Source organism: Protopterus annectens, chromosome 17.part0, assembly GCF_019279795.1.
Source record: "Protopterus annectens isolate FY-2018-M chromosome 17.part0, PAN1.0, whole genome shotgun sequence".
NCBI classification, from domain to species: domain Eukaryota; kingdom Metazoa; phylum Chordata; order Ceratodontiformes; family Protopteridae; genus Protopterus; species Protopterus annectens.
The window spans coordinates 362694196-362714645 of NC_056751.1; the positions used below are offsets into that span (position 1 = coordinate 362694196).

General features: G+C 41.4%; 1 protein-coding gene across 1 annotated transcript in view; it reads right to left on the reverse strand.

The window, feature by feature from the left end:
- Positions 1–20450, reverse strand: part of CEMIP2 (cell migration inducing hyaluronidase 2) — a 939901-nt gene that overhangs the window by 385719 nt on the left and 533732 nt on the right. The window contains exon 9 of the mRNA XM_044059182.1: positions 11947–12078. Coding sequence (XP_043915117.1) covers positions 11947–12078 — 132 coding nt within the window. The remainder of the gene's footprint in view (positions 1–11946; positions 12079–20450) is intronic.

Consider the following 20450-nt stretch of genomic DNA (forward strand, 5'->3'; position numbering starts at 1 on the left):
TGCATATTCATTTGTGTTAAGTGGTGTGGATCATGAAACCACAGCTGTCTGTCCCCATTGATGGTAGCAGATGGAATTATATAACTATTCTTCATGAATACTAGACAGTAGAATTTAAAGGCATATATGACAGTCTCCAAGTAATCTGTCTGCAGAGCATCTGGTCTGAAAAACAGAAACTATGGCTCTACAAATTTGATTTGTTTCTGCCTGCAAGCAATATATCTGAGAAGTCTGAAAACATACATTGTACAAAGTTTCTGCATGCCAAGGGGAAGAAGCACAGAGCCCTTATAACACATAGACATTTCCAGGTTGGGGAGACAAAATACTGTAGTGCTATGGGAGAAGTTTCAGATTTTTCTTCATAAGGACACAAGGTCTAACAGACAGTACAAATGAGCATGTTACTGAATTAAAAAAAAATACAAACTGTAAATTTGATAACCTACCTGACATATTATAAAGATAAACAATTATGTGTGGCATAAAGGAATTATTAGAAGAGAGGCATACCACTGAAAGAAGCACATTTAATGTTAAAAAAATGTCTGTAGAGTGATCGTTAGATAATTCAGCTGAAACTGTACTGTAACTGAAACTGTATAGCACTTAAAAGTCTAAATTGGTTAGAACTCCCTCATCAACTAGCATATATACAGTTTCTTACCACCTATAAAATTATCCGGCATCCCTCCGCCTATCCAGCTCTAAAAACATTCTACACAACTATACAAGTCACTGCGATCCAGTGACCAAAAACTCCTTTTTGTTTACAAACCTATTGAGTCTGCTGGGCATTGTCTGTACTTGTTCAAGGTTGCTAAGGTCTGGAACTCCTTACCTGTATCCTTACCCTTCCCCTCCCATCGTTCAAAACTACTCTGAAAGACTTCCTATCTAACATCTGTCTCTGTCCTTGCTCAAAACCAGGATAAACTATACCCCTAAATGTGAACAAGCACCTTTTCATTCATTATACCTCTTTACTCTCCCTTCTTCACTTATTTCTTTTACTTCTATTACATTCTCTTCCTGACTTTCTCTCTAAATATACCTTAAACCTGTTTTTCCTTCACTTCATAAGGTAATTTTGTTTGTATTACACTAGCTTACCTTTAATTTCTCTAAACACTGTATAAAATTTCTGTAAATATTAAATGATTGTCATATAACTTGTATCACTTTTTAACCAATGTTTATTATGTCTAACGTGTTATAATTACTTAACTGCAGATGTTTTTGTTTTATTTTTGAAGACTGTAAAATGTTTTGTAATAATTTCAAGCTTTTCTTTCTGGGCCTCAGCTGAAAATGGGCTTCTACCCAACTGCACTTTTCTCGGTAATCAAATGTTAGTAAATAAATTAATAGGGAGAACACTATAGGATATCTGGAAGTCTTGGTTTAAGCTCACAAATGAAAGTTCTGTCCACAAAATTGTTGGCCACTTTCTAAACAGGATTAGGAGTGAAGACATCACTGGAATGAGATTCCTCTGCAGCGTGACCAGGGAATACATGTAATTAATCTCCTTATCCCCCCTGTTGTCACTGTACCTATACCAAACATTTTCAGGGACTCCATTTACTGAATTTGTTGGGAAATTAACACTGCCAGGGACTTTACCTGGGAGGGACATTGGCCCTGTGGGTCGGAGGGAAACTCTCTGCCCCATTAGATCAGAAAGGACAGAGTCCCTAACCCAACACTCTATAAGGAAGTGGTAGAAACTCAGACAGAAATTCCATTTTGGAGCAGAAGGTAATGGCCAAAGACTGCCGCAGACCATGGCAAATGGAGTTGTCATTTTGGCCTGTTTTTAAAAGCCATGGAGCAACTGCTTCCAGCAACGAAAACTCTCTATAGAAATATGGTGAATCTGTAGATACAACCATGGAGAAATACTTTTGCTCCCCCCTACAATTCCAGGAGTGCAGTAGATCACTAAACAAGGAAGACAAAGGGCTTTGAGACTGAAACTGAGATTAAATACTGGGAACATATACAGCAAAGGAATACTTGGATGTCCTGGAAACAGGTCAAGCAAGTATTTAATCTGGCAGACATCCCTAGACTACAGGACACTGACCCTCTCCACATTGCAATGAAGCTGCAGATAGTAGCAGAAGTGACTGTCATGGTCCAAAGTACGTAGTTAAATTTTTACTACAGAAAAGGAACACCTCTCCATTATGCAGAAAGCTGGTAGCAGCTACAAGGACACTGTCAGGGCTGATTAGAGAAGCATTAAACAAAATCAGATCTTCCTGGATAAGTAGGCTTTAAACGGATATGTCAGTGGAACATTGGGATAGAATATGCTCATTTTCAAGTGCAAAGGTTTAGAATATTTTGTGTCAATGTCTATATAAAAACTTCTATACCACAGATAAATCAGCTTCTACTTATGTCTTCACGGCTACTGTTTGAGATTTAAAGGGAAACAAATTTGTACTTGGAAAAGAGCTGCAATAAACTGCAAGACTACAGGCAGCAATTGCATATGATTATCCTTTAACTTTTTCTTTCAGTGTATGAACACGCACTTCAATTACCTTATTATCTACAGCAACTATTTCCATTGTTGATGTTCATAGGTTCATCGGTGTGTACTAGGCTAATGGCCCTGAAGCCTTTACAAGCCTAGCCCATAGAAGTGCCCTGGCATCATGTCACCCGACGTTAGTTCCCAGAGCTTCTGTCAAGTACAGCCACTGGAGTGATCCCCGGGGTGAACTTTATATTACCCAACCACTCATCAATATTTCTCTTGAAGAGGGACAGTGAGGTGCTCTTCTTGACATGTATGGGAAGTCTGTTCCAGAGCCTTAAATTATTATTCACCTCTGGAAAACTAACAGTTCTTCAAAATTAGGGGATTTTAAGGAGTTAGTATTAAAAGAAATCCAGTACAAAGAATCTTGGGTAAATAAAAGGAGGAGACAAGAAAATCATTCTAATAAATGGGCAGACAGCACAGAGTAAGAACACTCTAAGGTTGTTTAAATACAGTGCTTTATACATCTTTGACCCAAATCTCTAGTAAATGATCAAACAGCTGAGGGGATGGACACGAGAATTCAATTACCTTTGGGCTGATAGAGATCTGATATCCTAACAATGATAGGGTCCCATTATTTAGGTCTTATAGGACTCCCTTACCTCAGTCCCCACACCCCACAGTAGTTTTTTTATGTTTTTTTTTTTTTTTGGCTTCTGCCTTAAAGGGAAGGGGAGAGTAGTGTAAGTGCTAACTACTAAATGAGTTGGAAAGCTCAGACTTGCTGATCTAGTTTTAAATCAGAGTTGAAACATTCTGCACAATGATGCACATTTTTGTTAAGCTAATTTTATCAATTTGTGGATTAATATTTCGTTTGGAAAACTGTATGTGCACACAACTGGACAATAATAAAATATAACATGTAAATGAAATTTGTTGAAAAAGAAAGAAATATCCATAGCAAAAATAAAACAAACTACATGTTACTTTATGTCACTTCAATGGAAAAATTCATGCTTTGACCAACTAATTAATATCTTAAGTGTATTTTTTTAATGTGCATATTACATACTTGGCAGTGCAAGTGTGAGCAAGGAAAATTATCAAATATAAAATAAAACCAAATAAATCACCGTTTTGTAGAACGACTTCACAATCACAAAAAGAAATAAAAAAGCTCACAAAGCACTAGGTAATCCAAGGACAATGAAGACCGGTCCAAACTTCTAAACTTCACTAAGACATGATATTTTATTAATATTATTAAGCGCTTTCGTCCACTAAACTGTGAACATCATCAGAATCAAACATAACTAGTACAGACACATTTAAATATGCTATATTAACCAATAAAATCATTCCCTTTGGGAACTCCCTAATTAAATACATGATCTCTTAAAACAATAGTATAGCTAGTGGGGAAACTTATATGAAACCTTACCCTTCCTTGTACGCTAGTAAAAATAACTAAGAAACACACCTTCAAATTCCACTAATTAACTAAAATATTTGCTAAAAAGTGTAAAAAAAGTCTAATAAAATACAATATAAAAATTACTACTCATGTCCTAAAAATCGTATTTCATTAAAATTATTATGCTTTACTTAACTTTGCTTACACAGACCCTTGTTAGTTAACTCTATACTAATACTTCGATCAGTTAAACACATGTAATATATTTAGCTAAATGTTGTACATGCCCCGGACTTTACATTGATAAGACGGATAGAACTTTAAAAAATTGAATTTATGAACATCTCTATCAAATTAGTAAGCAGAATACCAATAATGCCTTGTTTCTACATTTAAATTTGCTATCATAGACAGTCTCACAGTTAACCTTAGGGGAGGTAACATTAAACACCTATTATAGGAGAAGGAAGTTAAATAGCATCTATTATTAAATGCTACGAACCCCCCAGGTTTAAATGACAATATCCCTATTAAACCAGTATTAGACAATAGGGTGTAGTGTTTTAAACCTGCAGACAAAGGGGGGTCCAATGGTGCTTATGGATAAATGTGATTATGTAAAGAGTATGCAAATAATGTTAAATGATGAATGCTTCTATTTGCAAGTTTAGACCAGATACATCTCCCATATAGTAGAGTTTTGTTTATGTTGGAAGACCTTTTAAAAAATGAATGTATACATTTTTGAAAGTTGACTTTCTATTACTACCCTCCATACAAGGGTTGCCTAACATCCATAAAAATGCCCCCCCCCCCCCCCATGAGACCCATAGTTGCGGGTAGGGGATGGGTCACTGAACCCTTTTCTCTGCAAGTGGAAAAGTGTCTTCGACCCATTTTAGATAGTAACCGTTACATTTTAAGAGATTCAAAGCAGTTTTCAGTGGACTTATATCAGTACAGTAACTCTACATATCTAGATTTTTAATTTTATTTTGTCAGCCTTGATATTCCGTCTTTATTCACCATTATTCCCTATGTTATAGGTGTTCAGTCAGTGCAGAAATACTTGCATGATCACAGTGACTATTGTAATGAACACGTTGATTTAATAAGTTTGCTCCTTGAAACGATACTGGAGAATAATGCTTTTACTTTTGATAACCGCATTTACCTACAGTGTGATGATATAACTATGGACACTTCATGTGCCAGTAGCTAAGCTAACATGTTTATGGATCTCTGGGAGGAAGAGACTTGATTTAAAATGGAATTATATCTGAGGTATGTTACCTTTTACCGACATTTTGTCGATGATCCTCGTATGGGCAGGTACCACTAGAGATTAGAGAGATTCTTATTCATGCTGAATGAGAAGTTTGATTATTTAAAGTTCACCATGAATTTCTCCCCAGTTAGGGTACAATATTTAGATGTCTATGTGGAAAGGTTGAACTGTGGACTAATTAATACAGGGGTGCATCACAAACATTATTATAGGAATACCCTATTACATAGAAGCAGTATGCACCCCCAGTATATTTTCAGGAACGTGGCTAGGGGACAAGGAATGAGAGCCTTTAGGCTCAATGCCTCATATGAAGGTTTCTAACGAGAACTGGAAGGTTTGAAAGACAGATTAGCTGCTAGAGGTTACAGCCACTCTGAAACTGAACAGAATCTTCTAGGTATAGATGCACTTAGACAAGATAGAGCAAAGCCATATTACTCTGCAAGAGTGGTTGTGGATGATCAATTAACGAGAGAGACTCCTCAGTGGGGTTTAAAGGTACCATTGTTCTTCACCATGGATATTAGATCTATTACTGATATCATTAAAAAGAACTGGTGGGTTTTGACCACAGATCAGAGTGTGAGGAATGTGGTGGGGGACCACCCTTGGTTTCTATTTAAAAATAAACGCAATACCACAGGGAGCTTTATACATCTGGATACAGGTCAACATTATATTTTTAAGATCAGCGCCAATTGTAAGACCACTCATGTGGTCTACCTTGCCATCTGAACAACATGTAGGTCTTTCTATGTTGGCAAGATGTACTGCATGTTTAGAGATAGAATAAGGGAGCACATTTATAACATTAGGGTCAAATCCGTGACAAATGCCCTTTCGAAGCATGTTATAACATCAGGGGATGATCATTCCTTTAAATTCTTGGTGATGGATGCAGTAACACCTACTAAACGGGAGGGTGATAAGGAATGTAACAGATAGTAGAGAAGTAAAACGGATACTGAGGCTTACAGCTGACAGAGGGAAGGGCTTGAATGAAAGGGCTTCCGTTAAGCCCACTCTGAAGTCAACAAAACTTTCTGTTAGGTAATTGTTAATGGAGTTTAGATAAATATATATTTTGCTGGATTTTAACTAGCATTTATATAATTAATGTATAGGTATTTATGTTTTTTACCCCTATAATATAAGGAATTTTTTGTCAGGTTATTGTTGATGTATTATGTACACATAGATATCCTGCTGAATTTTACTAGCAATCATATGATTAATGTGCTGGTATCTATGTTTTTTAGTCTTGTAATATGCTGAAATTGTCTGTATGTGTATTTTTAAGGTGCGTATTTTTAAGATTGGGTCAATTCTAAACTCCTTGATCTGTCTCTCTTAAAACCCGGCTGCCTCATGGTTTTGGCGTCTTTTCAGGCTTGCTAGCTGTTGCTGAAGCACCTACCAAGGGGAGAAAATGCTGAGAGAAGAAAAGGAGCCACTTTTGTGATTTTAAGTATATTCTTCTGATTTTTTGTTGAGTTTTACTGCTTTGCCGCCTACTTTTTGGCATTTTCCGGTTTGCTAAAGTTTATATCTGTAACAGTAACAGTACTTGGAACACATCTAGAGCCTGTTTTCTGCATTTCCTGTGTTGCACTTAATTTAAAATAGTTTTTTTCTCTAAAAACTGCATTTTACCTGATTTTGGCCTAGCACTCAAGTGTGGGGTCATTCATTGCACTGTTGTGATTATTTTGCTGCTTGTGTATCTCTGCTACCTTTAAACTACAAAAAAAAAAAAATCTTGCTTTTTTCCCACTTTCTGAAAGTTAAGAAAGTTCAGTTACAGATTTGCTGTTCTGAACTGTTTGGAAGTCTCTAGAAGGCCAGTGCTTGCTTGGGCTAAAGGGAAGTCTCTGTGTTCACCAGTGGGAGTGGTTAACACTGAACAGCCTGCCTGTCCCTGGGGGAGTGGTTACTACCTAGAAGCTGTAGTTTTATTGGCCATTTTGGGTCAATTCTAAACTCCTTGATCTCTCTCTTAAAACCCTACAACTCTCTTTTTGCACGGTTTTGCGCACTGAGCAGCATCGGGCAGCGCCGCCTAAACAGGTTTAAACTATTCCAGGCTCCACAAAGTCTGCTCTTCACTTTTTCCCTTAGAACTGTTCAAACTCTCAAAGTAATCACTCTATTCTCTTTCTAAAGCCCTGCACTTGCTCAGCTCTTAAAAGGAAACACTAACTAACTAAAGCACTACACCCTCCTTGACTTCTCATAAGTATTAGGCTCTCGATTGGTCCTTCCTGATCAAGTGAAAAATCAGTCCCCTTCCCTAATCTGATGAGTAAAAAACCAGTTCCCTATACTAATCTGGTATGTCCAAGGGTCAGTTTCAAGGTTACTCTCCAGTCCAGCTGGTGAATCTGGGAATTTTGAGGCAATGTTACAATTACCTTATGTACACAGACAACCCTCTCCTCCTTCCAACAAACTCTAATATATGTAAGAGATGCAGTTACACAGCCAAACTGGAGGCAGAGCTCTCTCAACCCAAGACTGGCACAGTAAGTCAGGAAGAAAAGGTAACCACCCACACCACAAATCCAGTCTCACACAGACCTATTGCATCTGCATACCCAACACATAAACAAACAAAAACATACTCGGAGGCTCTAAATAAAAATCTGCCTAAACAGCAAAGACCTCCTAAGCAGATATCCAAGCAACAGCCACCCCTCAAAAATACCCACGGATCACATATCTCCCAAATCATTGTGCCTCACAGTTACAGCCCTTAAGGCCAAACAACACACCAAATACACTTGTTATAGGGGACTCTATTATCCGGCATACTGACGTCCCGCTCACCAGACTGAACAAGGAGAAGGTCACTGTAAGCTGCCTGTCAGGTGCCAGGATCCGCCACATAACGCAAGCACTCAGGTCACTCCAAAGCAAGTACAAGTATGACTCCATCATTGTCCATGCTGGTGTGAATGACCTGAGACGTACCTCCCTGGACTACATGAAAAGAGACATAGAGGAGCTCTCTGACCATGTAGCCCAGGCTGATATGACCCTGACCTTGTGTAGCATCTTGCCTCACCAAGAATGATGGCACAGTATAAAGACAAAATGATCAGTTTCAACAATTGGCTAAAGTATTGGTGTCATTCAAAGGGGATCCAGTGTCTGTCAGCCTGGGATGACATGCTCGACGAGCCACGTTGCTTCACTAGGGACGGCTTGCACCTGTCACCCTTAGGCTTTCGTATACTGGCCAAGGCTCTTGCCACCCCCATAGTGACTTTTTTAGGCAAGGCTCAAAGGACAAACCCACCTCCATAGACAACTCAAGGATAAAAAAACTAAAGGTAATGCTACTAAGTGCCAGAAGTCTAAACCTCAAGATGCACGCACTTGAGGCTCTCCTCAGTATGGAGAAAATAGATGTCTGTGCAGTAACAGAAACCTGGTTCAAGCCTCCTGAGAGAACACCAGCACTACCAGGTTATAACTCATAACATGCGTTTCAGCCCCAAAACTCGGACTGAAGCACAAAAGGAGGGGGGAGTATCTATATTCATCAAAGATACCTACACCTCCAGGTTAGTGGCACTGCACGAAGCATCGGAAACCATCCAGCTGCAACTAACAGGGGGCAAAACTGCCTTTCAGTTTGTATCCTGCTACAGAACACCCTTCCTATTACAGGAACCCCACTTGGCATTCCTGAGAACACTGGAGAATATGAAGGTCTCTCCAAACACTATGTTATTGGGTGACTTCAACTACCCAAACATTGACCGGGAAAACTACTCAAGCCCAAACACCCTCGCCCAATGGTTCCTTGAATTTATAAACTCTAACGCAATGGAACAACTGGTCACCACTCCCACAAGAGGGAACAACATATTGCACCTGGTCATCACCAACATGGGGACTCTATGTTCCACACCAGAGGTAAACCCCTCACTGGTAAGATCAGACCATAAACAAATTTCCCTGGACATCCATATCCCATCCCCACCCCCAGCCATGGAAATCACTGTAAAGAATTTCTCAAAAGCCAACTTTGCACTTCTCAAGACTGAGGTGGAATCCTTCAAAGCCCCTGGGCCAGAGGATAATACAGCCCAATCTGCAGAATCCTTTACAAATGCATTCTATGAGCACCTGCAGGAATGCATGGATCGTGCTATCCCTAATAAAACCAAGACTCACTCCTCCAAAAACAGGAGACCGGTCTGGTGGACCCCGGCCATAAATAAGCTATACAACAGAAGGAGGAAGCTACTACATGACAGAGCAAAATCCCAAAAAGGGAAGGCATCTCTGATTAGTATTAGCAAGAAACTTCGATCCCTCATAAAAACATCAAAGGCCAGTTTCGAAAGAAAAATTGCCCTAGACACTAAAGATAATCACAAGGCCTTCTTTAGTTATGTCAGGAACATGGGCGGAAACTCCCAGATATGCTCTGAATTGTTGCATAACGGTACAAAATATACTGAACCTACAGACATCGCCAACATCCTGGCAGATGGATTCAGCGCAAACTTCTCCCCCCCCTTCCCCCCCAAAGGAGCAAATGCCTATCCCAACTGAATGTAACCTCCCTGACATCACAGATGCACAGGTGAAAGCTGCCCTCTCCAAAGCAAAAAACACAGCATCTATGGGACCGGACGGTGTCCCAGGCTGTGTCTTACACGAGCTCCAAGAAGAACTGAACCCTCACATTAAGTCACTGTTCAAACTTAGCCTTACTACAGGATATGTACCCAAAGAATGGCGTACAGCTACAGTGGTCCCACTCCACAAAGGTGGTGCCACAACGGACCCCGGAAACGATCGCCCCATAAGCCTGACTAGTCTAGTCTGTAAAGCTATGGAGCATATTATCATGGAACTCATAAACAAAGACATTGGGAGCCTCCAGACACTGGACCCTACCCAATTCGGCATTGTTAAGGGCAGATCTTGACTCTTAAATCTAGTTGATTTCTTTGAAACGGTTACCAAAGCCATAGATGAGGGCAAGGTAGTCCACACAGCCTACCTGGACCTCGCAAAAGCCTTCGACACAATACCCCACTCGGGCATCATAAATAAGCTTACCAGCTTAAATATCAACCCCTATATCACAAGATGGGTTGCAAATTGGCTCAGAGATAGAACCCACATGGTCAGAATCGCAGGTGCCATGTCCGAATCCAAACCAGTTACAAGTGGCGTCCCACAGGGCTCAGTTCTGGGACCTCTCTTGTTCGGTATATACTTCTCTGAGGTTAAAGCTAACACGGGGGAATTATGGCTGACAAAGTTCGCAGATGACTGCAAACTGGGGGCCATAATCAAATCTCCAGCTGACACAAGCATCCTCCAAAAGGGTCTCACAGAGACGGATGCTTGGTTCCAGAGCCAAGGCCTCAAGTTAAATGCTAAAAAGTGCATAGTCAGCCCCTTTGGGAAAAACAAGGTGCCCACAAATTACCACATAGGTGGTAATCCATTAAGTACGGAAGAAGTAATTAGAGATTTGGGGACCAACTTAGATGGTAATCTCTCCTTTGATAATCACGTTGCCAAAGTGGTTAGAAAGACCTTCTATATAGCCCACCTTATCACGAAAGGGTTCGCATCTAGATCAAGAGAGGTCATTGTGCCCCTCTACTCGTCACTCATCAGGCCCATAATTGAATACAATGCCCCTTTTGGGATGTACCTTCCCCGACACCTGCAGCAACTGGAGAGACCCCAAAAGTACCTCACCAAGAGGATCATGGGCTACAAACAGACTAAAGAAACTCCAGCTCTACTCAGTTGCTTACCGCCTACTCAGAGGCAATCTATGCCTGACGTACAAAGCCATGTCAAACCCAGAATTAATGGACATGCTCCACCTCAAAAAATCCAAGTCCCTTAGAGCTACACGCTCCAGGGATCTAAATCTCAGCACAAAAATAAATAGGACATGCTGGAGGGACAGATTCATTTCCTAGAGGCTTCCCTCACTCTGGAATAGAATCCCAATTCATGTTAGACATAGCCCCTCGCTGACCCTCTTCAAGCGAAATCAGGACGCGTGGATGGGAAATCGCAAGTTCACCCCTGGGATCTCTTCTGTGTCCCTGTTAGACAGAGGCACAGTAAACTAATCTTAAAAGGGTACCTTTTGTGACCTACTTTACAGAGGCACAGTAGGCTAATCTAATAGGGAGGCGGAAGCCAAATACACTCTGGCTAGGCTTATAAATGCCCTAGGGCAGATAGCCTAGTATCTACCTATGAACCTATGAACCTATAAGCTTAGGATTTGTATATGAATTGTAAATTTATTAAGTCATGATTCAGGTTTCAAGTTTTTTAATATGTGTTTTCACTTTAAATTTGATGGATTAGGATATGTGAGCTGACTGGTTGATGTCTTATATTTATAAGTTTTGACCACTTTGTTCTTAATGGTCTGATGAAGCTCTATGTGAAAGTGCTAACCTACTTTTAACAAATGCATTCATTTTCTATATGTTTGGACTGTTGAACTGCTTGGACACAATTTTAAAGCTTACTGTATTAGTGAGATATGGAGAAAATGAAGTACATGCACAATAAAAGAGAGGTTATTTCATTCTAAAGTTTAAAAGTGTGGCTTCCAATTGGCAGCATACTCTGTACGACATATTTGAAAAACTTGCCTTTTAATGCAACCTTCTCCCAAATTTTCATGGAATAGTCAAGTAACTGTCCCAAATGATATTACAGATTATAACTTACGCTGAGTTTGTGATGGTGATGTCACCTCCTCTAACCCAAGCACCATGGTCATTATTCTTGAATGTTATCAGGCTCTCAATCAAAGCTGGAACACGTGGCTTTGAAGGATCGGCATTTTCATGTGGTCGAAACCTAAAGCAAAAAGAGAGAACATAAGCATTTATCAGGGCTCAAAATCTGAATGCATAATTGCACAGCTGCTGAATGACTAAGAATGTTAAGTATATATAACAAATTAAAAAAATATGGAGCAAGGTGCATGTAACTAATGGATATCAACTTATGCTGGCTTCATGGCATAAAGGGATGGTGCTCTGACTGCAACCCCAACAGCCAAGTTTAGATCACTGGTTCCAGCACTGGAAAAATTTGTCAGGGAGGGGGAGGACTAAAGATGTGTGGTACACACATCTTTCCCAGGGGGAATGAGTTTGATCAAGTGCACTATGGGGCATATCTGAAAAAGAAGGTCAACAGAATATAAAGAACGAGCAAGCCCATTGGATGTGTCAGGAAAAAGAAGGTACAGTTGTGTTAGTTTACCATTTCGTGGACATGCTAGACTGTCTTCACTGTTGTAGTTACAACTCCTTGGGATTTCCTGCTATGGAAGTCCTTGACCAGACCAAATATCAGAGATTTTTTTATCCTGCTGGACCAGCAGACAACCGCCCCTGTGATGTCAGAATGTCAGGGTATAAGGGTCGTCCAGTTGGCACCATTTTCTCGGGTAATTTTTGCCCATACCAAGGGCAAGTTCTGCACACTTTCCAAACATTAGGCCAGGAGAACAAAGCACTCATACTACTCCCAGAAAGGCCACTGTAAGGGAAAGGGCCTGAAAGGGGAGACAAAGAGGAATGTAGATTAAGGGATAAGTGTTAGGGTACTCACCCCAATCCAAATCTTAGAAGAGAGGAATGGAGGGAGGCAAAGACTACTTGAACAGTGAAGACAGTCGAACATATACTTCTGAGTTAACTTAACACAACTGTACTATGTTCATTGTGTGTCACTACTGCAGTAATAACTGCTTGAGAGAATTCCCAAATCATATGTTGAGAGGCCGGAGTAAAAAGTAAGGCAAACCTAGAATGTTTTGCAAGACTGCAAAGGCAAACCCAGCTCTAGTTCTAGAAGAATAGGGTAGGTTATAGTGTTTGGTAAAGATGTGAACACATGACCATGTAGCTGCCTTTATTATTTCCTTGGCAGATATACACCTGATGAGGGTAGCAGTAAATGTAGTAGCCCTACTGGAGTGTGCCCTAAAGTGCTGTGACACCTGTTTTCCATGTTTGTAGCAAAATTAGATGCAACTGGAAAGTGATTTGGAGATGGTCTGTTGAATATGTTACCTGACTTGATAGATGCAAAGGCCAAAAATTGCCTGATTTTCTGAAAATGTGCCCTGTCCAAGGAATATCAGACTAGCCTGTGGACATCCAATGTGTGAAGGATGCCCTCTCCCTTGCTTTGTGGTTTAGCTGAAAAAAACAGGGTCTGTGACCACCTTAGTCATAAAGAATGGCTTGGTTCTTAGAGAAACTCTGTGAAGGTGAAACCTGAGGAAGGGTTCTATAGAGATAAGAGTTTGCAGCTCCAAAATTCTTCTAGCTGAGGTGGTGGTTGTTAAGAATTGAGTTTTCCAAATTAAAAACTTCATATCTGTAGACCCTGCCAGTTCAAAGGGAGAAATATTAAGCTTCTTCAAAACAAAATTTAATGTCCCAGGATGGAGCAAGAGCTCTTCTGGATTGCGATGAATAGTGGCTCCTCTGTTCTGTGACAGCAGATTCACCTGCCATGGCAGCAGCTCCTCATTTTAGTTACACATGATGCACATTTATATTTGTATGGTAAAACATCTGTAACATGAGCTTATTTGCATGATTTTCAAATATTTCTTACACTGTAACACACACACACAAAAAAAAAACAAAACAAGAGAGAACTTAACATATATAGGCTAATTATCGAACAGAAAAGTAAAACACAATCATAGTTAATTTACAAGATGGCTTGCAGGGAAAATATCAAAATTGGGGTGTTTTTGAGGTAAGTAATAATTTACAGACAGACCAGTAGTAATCTAGATTAAAACTGATAAGAGAGATGAAAGGAGAAACTATGGAAATGAGCAGGAGGATAAATGGACAGAGGAGGAATTGCAGTTAGTGGTGGGATGTGAGAGGAGGAGGATGAGTAAGAGTTTAGGAAATGAGTGCAGTATGAGGAGGAACAATTAAGATAAAGATTGGGAAGCAAAGTGGCTGCAAGAGTTGGAGAAAAGCAGAGTAAAGCTACCCAGGTGAGAAGGAAGAAAGTACAGTTGTGTGCACTTATCATAAATGTAGATGTTCGAGTGTATTCACTTGTTGCAGTCATCACACTTGGGTTATCTGCCTGCAGGTAGCCCTCAGTCGGCCCAAATACCAGAGACTTAGGATTCCTGCGTCGGATGCTTTAGCTTCTTCCATGACATCAGGGGTATAAAAACAGGCAGCTGATGCCATTACATCAGTTTTTCTTGCTCCAAATGTCACAGCCCTCAAACAGGGAGCTAGTACATGGTGGGGAAAACACCACCAGTAAAAAGTAAATACCAATACCAGTAGGAATAGACAGAGAGGAGAGATAAAGATATAGAGAAAACCAGGGGGCTGGAGAGTGGGAAACCAGGACTGCAACAGTGAATACACTCAAACATCTACATTTATGTTAAGTGTACACAACTGTACTATGTTCTTCATGTTTCACTGTTGCAGTCATCCCACTTGGGTTGATTCCCAAAGCTGAGGAAGGGTGGCGGCAGTCAAGAAGAGTTAGGGCTGGCTAGTAGGCATCTTGCAGGACTGCTGTTGCAAATCCTGCCCTAGATTTGGAAAAGATAGGCAGGTGGTAATGCTTGGTGAAGGTGTGTACAGAACTCCAGGTAGCAGCTTCCAGTATGTCCCTGGTAGGGACTCCCCCGAGAAATGCTGTAGAGGTAGATATAGCCCTAGTGGAATTTCTTCTGACCCCCTGAAGGGTTGGTTTTCCATGGTGCTTATGGCAAAAATGGATGCACTGTGTTATCCATTTGGAAATGGTTTGTTTTGAAATGGCCTTGCCCTCGGCCCCTGTTGCAAAGCTGACTAGGAGCTGGTCAGATTTTCTGAAAGGCTTAGAGTTATCAAGGTAGAACCTGAGCTGTCTGTGCATATCCCATAGAGTGCATATCCTTTTCCCCTTTCTTTTGAGGATTAGGGAAGAAGGGTGGCAAATGGATGGATTGGTTGAAAGCCACACTGGACACCATTTTAGGCATAAAGGAAGGGTTGGTCCTGAGGGAGACCCTGTCAGCATGGAAAATAATGAAGGGTTCCACAGCCATTAGTGCTTGTAGCTCAGACACTCTTCTAGCTGAAGTGATGGCTAGAAGCAAGGCTGTTTTCCAAGAAAGGACTTTTAACTCTGCTGTAGCAAAAGGTTCAAAAGGGGGAAGTATGAGCTTCTCCAGTACAAAGTCCCAAGCAGGGGTGGGTGCTCTCCTTGGTGGCCTTAAGTTGTTTGCTCCTTTCAGGAATGGTTAGATGAGAGGTGAGAGAATAGAGGTGGTTCAGTGTTGTAATGAGCCAAAATGGCAGAGGTATGGATCTTAATGGAGGAGAAAGATGGGCCTCTTGGGAGTAGTTCTGCTAGGTAATCCAGGAAAAGAGATATGGATGGCAGATGTGTTCTTACCTATAGACTGAATCCAACAACAAAACCTTTTCCACTTTTCAGCATAGAATGTCCTAGTACTGGGCCTTCTGGCTTCAAGGATGATGTCCAGCACCTGTTTGCTTAGGGTTGCTGGTGGAGTATTTAAGAAATAAGCCAAGCTGTAAGATTTAGGGTTTGCAATAGAGGATGCAAAATCTGTCCCGTCCTGCTGAGAAAGCAGGGATAGAGTCTGGTGTAGGTACCAGTGCTGGCATGGCCAATCCATGGCAATCAGAACTGTCCTTGGCCTGTCTTGTTTTATCTTGAGTAATACGTTTGAGAGAAGGGGCAGAGGGAGAAAGGCATAAATTTAGAAGTTTTCCCATTGAAAGGATAGGGAATCCACCTAGGCCCTGCTGTGAGGGTTCCTGGTGCAGAATTTGCTTAACTGGTGGTTATCGGGGGAGGCAAAGAGATCCACTCTAGAGTCTCCCATTTCTGGATCAGAAGGTTGAAGGTGCTGGGCTCCAATTTCCACTCGTGTGGGTCTAGGAGATTTCTACTTCAGTCGTCTGCCAGTGAATTTTGTTTGCCTGGCAGAAATTGAGCTTGTAGATCAACTTGGTTGGCCAAGGCCGTGTTCCACAGGGCCTTGGCTAACCTGCAGAGGGGGTAAGAATGGGTTCCCCCCTGCCTGTTGATGTACCACATAACTGTGGTGGTGTCTGTTTTTATCAGCAGTTGCCCTGGAAGGATTAGGTCTCTGAAAGCTTTCAGGGCACTCTGTACAGCTAGCATCTCTTTTTGGCTGATGTGCAGGAGAATTCGCCTTGGGCTCCAGTGGCCCTGAACACATTTGCTCGCGATGTGAGCCGCCCATGCATAATCTGATGCTTCTGTGGTCAGGGTCTGGGCGGCAAGGGTTGAGTAAAATGTAGTTCCTTGTTGTGGTTGCATGCTTCTGCCCACCAGAGGATCTCTGTTCTTAGACAAGGTATAATAGGAATGACTGTTTCCAGGCATCAAAGACTTTTAAGTACCATTGAAGTTTCCTCATATGCAGTCTTGCATATGGAATTAGCAGATTACATGAGGCCATGAACCCTAGGGCTTGCAGTATTTTTCTTGCAGATAGCTGGGTTCTGGTGGCCATTTGTTTGAAGTAGTCTGTCAGATAGATCTGTTTTTCTGAAGTTAGGAATGCCATCTGGGAAGTTGTGTCCAAGCTTGCTCCCAGGAATATAATCTTTTGACCAGTTACCAGTTGAGATTTCTTTTCATTGATGGTGTAACCCCAATGAGGCGAGAAGGAGTTTTACAAATGCCAGTTGCTGAAGCAGCAATTCCTGTCTGTCCGCCTGAATCGGGCAGTCATCCAACTAGGGGTAAATTTGGATATTTCTCTGCCTGCAGTATGCAATGACTGGAGCCAGGCATTTTGTGAATACCCTGGGTGCAGTATATAAGCCAAAGGGAAGTGCAGAGAACTGATGATGCACAGACCCTGCCCTGAAACATAGATATTTCCAGCATGATTCCCTTATGGCGATGTGCCAATAGGCTTCTTTTAAGTCTAGGGTGACTAACCAGGCATCTGTGGCTAACACGGGGAGAAGCCGTTGCAGGGTAAGCATCTTGAATTTTGGTATCAGGAAGGCATTGACCATTGAAAGGTCCAGGATTGGGCACCAAGAGCCCTCCTTCCTGGGTACCAGTAATAGTCTGGAGTAGAATCCTTGACCCCTCTGTTCTACTGGAACAAGCTGAATAGCTCTGATATTGAGCAGGAAAAGCACTTGGTTTTGAGCCTTTGTCCACTGGTTTGGAGGAAGATCTGGGAACCCGCTTGGGGTTGTCAGTGAATGGAAATAAAATTTGTACCCCTGGGATACAATGTTGAGGACCCACCAGTCCTAAGTGATGGACATCCAATTTTTTGCATGAAGGGCAAGTTTTCCTCCTGGGGGCACAAGCAATTGGACTGGGAAGTAGAGTTGAGAAGTCATTGTGGGCTTTTTCCATAAGGAGGTGGCTTACCACTCCCTGCTTTAGGGGTGGGGGCACTCCACTCTTTAGATCTCTGCATACCATGAAACTATAGTCTGGGTGGTCTGTTGCCCCTGGGTCTTTTTTAGGAAGTCCTGAAGGGGGCTGGAAAGGACAAGTGTTTAGATGGGCAATGCCTACTGAATCTAGGTGGTTGCACTAGTAGGAATGCTTTAAAAGGTTGCACAGATTTAGCCTTCTCTTCCATCTTTTTAAAAACAACTTCTGCTTTGGTGCCAAACAAATGGTCCTTATTCAAAGCAGCGTCTAGTAATTTAGATTTGACATAATCTGGCAAGGTCTGCTCCTTCAGCCAAGCATGCCTTCTCAGTACAAAGCCAGTGACTGCTGCCTTGCAAGAAGCTTCTAGGGCATCAAAGCCACACTGCAAAGTATGCTAACTAACTTGGTTTGTAGAGTGTATAAGCTCCTGCAATTCTTTATTTTTTGCACAATCACGAAAGCTTAGCAGTTTTTGTTTAATAAGTTTCATAACATGTTGCTGGTATTTCAGTATGTGAAATTGACAATTCAATGCCCTGATAGCAAGAGTTGCAGAGATATATACCTTCTTACCCAATCTGTCTAAAGCTCTGGAATCCCTGCCCGAAGGGATAGAATTTTTGCCTGTAGTAGCCTTAACACCTTTAGGTCCTTGGGAAATGATCTCGGGGTCAGCAGTAGGATTCTTAAAAGGAAACTTGTGAAAATCAGGTACTCTGTAGGGCCTGTCTGGTTTCCTAGGGGCCAGAGGTTAAGTATCTGGAGTAAGACTGGATTCCATGAAAACATCATCCATAACATCCAGGACAAGGGCTATTGCTAAAGGTCTGTGCTGAGGCAATGCTAACAATTCTCCAAGTCTCTTTTTGGACTGATAGTCTTGGCACTCCCAATGGAAATTCTCTCTTAAAGTAAGCAAGGTTTCACCAAAAGAGAAATCCTCTGGAGGGGAGGCAGAGGGAATAGATTCCTCTGCATCTGAGTCCTCATAGGCAGATAAGGGCATGTCTTCATAATCAGAAAGGACAGAGTCATCTGACTCTTGGTCTGTAGAACCTGAAGGGGATTGTGTTCTTAGTCTCTTAGCAGGGGAAGGCTGGCTTCCCCTATCAGTGTAATAAGGTCTTCAGACATTCTAAGCATTTGTTTTTGTGGCATGGGTGCCTGAGCATGCACTTTGGACATCGCTTTTTTTTGGGCGTAGTGCATACTCTGGGCCTAAGAAACTCAGTAGTTTTGGTAAAAAAAAGAAGTTGTCGGTTTGATTCAAATATGGGTAGTAAGAAAAACTCCCTCAGAAGACAGTGCCTGCACAGTGGCTCTGGACTCATCTAAGGTAGAGACATCCGCTGCTTCCATAGTCGAAGGAGCATCTCGAGGCATACTGGATTCCGGAAGGGTCTCAGCAAAAACCTGTGAATCCATAGAAGCTGGCATCAGGGGCTGCAAAGGTGCCTCACTGAGTACCGGCGGACTGGCGACTAGCTTAGTGGAAGCATCGTCGGCAGGTTTGAACCTATGCCGTGTGTCTCTATCTTTATCCTTACGTTTTTTTGGAAGATCGGTAGTCGGATGGCTTACCAAAGCCATTTCTGAGTATGGCGATCAAGAGCGAAAGAATTTAACGATACAGATAACCTGACAATGAACAGTTCAGGCATTAAACAAGCCACAAAACCGACTGTGAGGGACGTCATGGTCTGGGCTTAAACAGGTGATGCAGTAAGAATGAAATTCTCTCTGAGATATTTGCTTTCCACAGGTAAGACAATTGTTAACTTTTTCTGACATCGGTTAGAGCAAGAAAAAAAAAAGAATCCCCAATGGGGTACTTAGCTTTAAAAGACTTCTGGATTATTCACTCGAAAATGAAAAATTCAGGTAGCGTCCGACCGGCACTTGCAACTGCTTCTGCTTCGGGTTCCTCCTTGGCAATAAAGACTGATGCAATGGCGTTGGCTGCCTGTTTTAATACCCCTGATGTCATGGAAGAAGCGACAGCATCCGAAGCAGAAATACTACATCTCTAGAATTTGGGTCGACTGAGGGCTACCTGCAGGCAGATAACCCAAGTGTGATGACTGCCAACAGTGAAACACAAAGAACATCAGAGCCCTCTTTGAAACTATTTAAGTTGTTTATCTGTTTTAAGTGCGTCTGGATGTCATTCCAAAGTTTTGGACACAATGGGAGTAGAGAGAGTCTCCAGCAGTGTTGAATGTCTTACTGATACATAGTAGAGTTTATTGCTAAAGCAAAGACATCTAGTGGGTAAATAATACAGTACAGCATTTTGTAATGCTGGGCATTTGTTTGGACAGTACAATAGGTTGTGGGCAATGAATACTTGTGAGTATGTCAACTGGTTTGGGAGTTCAAGGCAGTTAAATTGTTTTAATACAAGGCAGCAGTGTGTTTTAAAAGGTTGGTTGGTTGTTGCAAACTTTGCTATTTTGTAGTAGCAGTAGGCTAGTTTCGTTTTATACGTATGTTGATATTTGTAAGAATAAGGGAAGCATATAATAGAGAAGGAAGGAGAAATGTTGCTGCTAAAGTAATCCTTACTTGATCTGTCAGGTAGTGGTTTGGCCCTATAGAAAATGCAGAGCTTTTTGTGAGTTTTCTTGACAGAATTGAAGTATGTGGTGATCGAATTTGAGGCTGTCATCTATTAAGACACTGAGTTTTTTAATCTGGTTCATAGTTTCTACTTTTGCTTTATTACTTGAGGTAATATGAAATATGTGCGTCTGTTTAAAGTGTTTTGG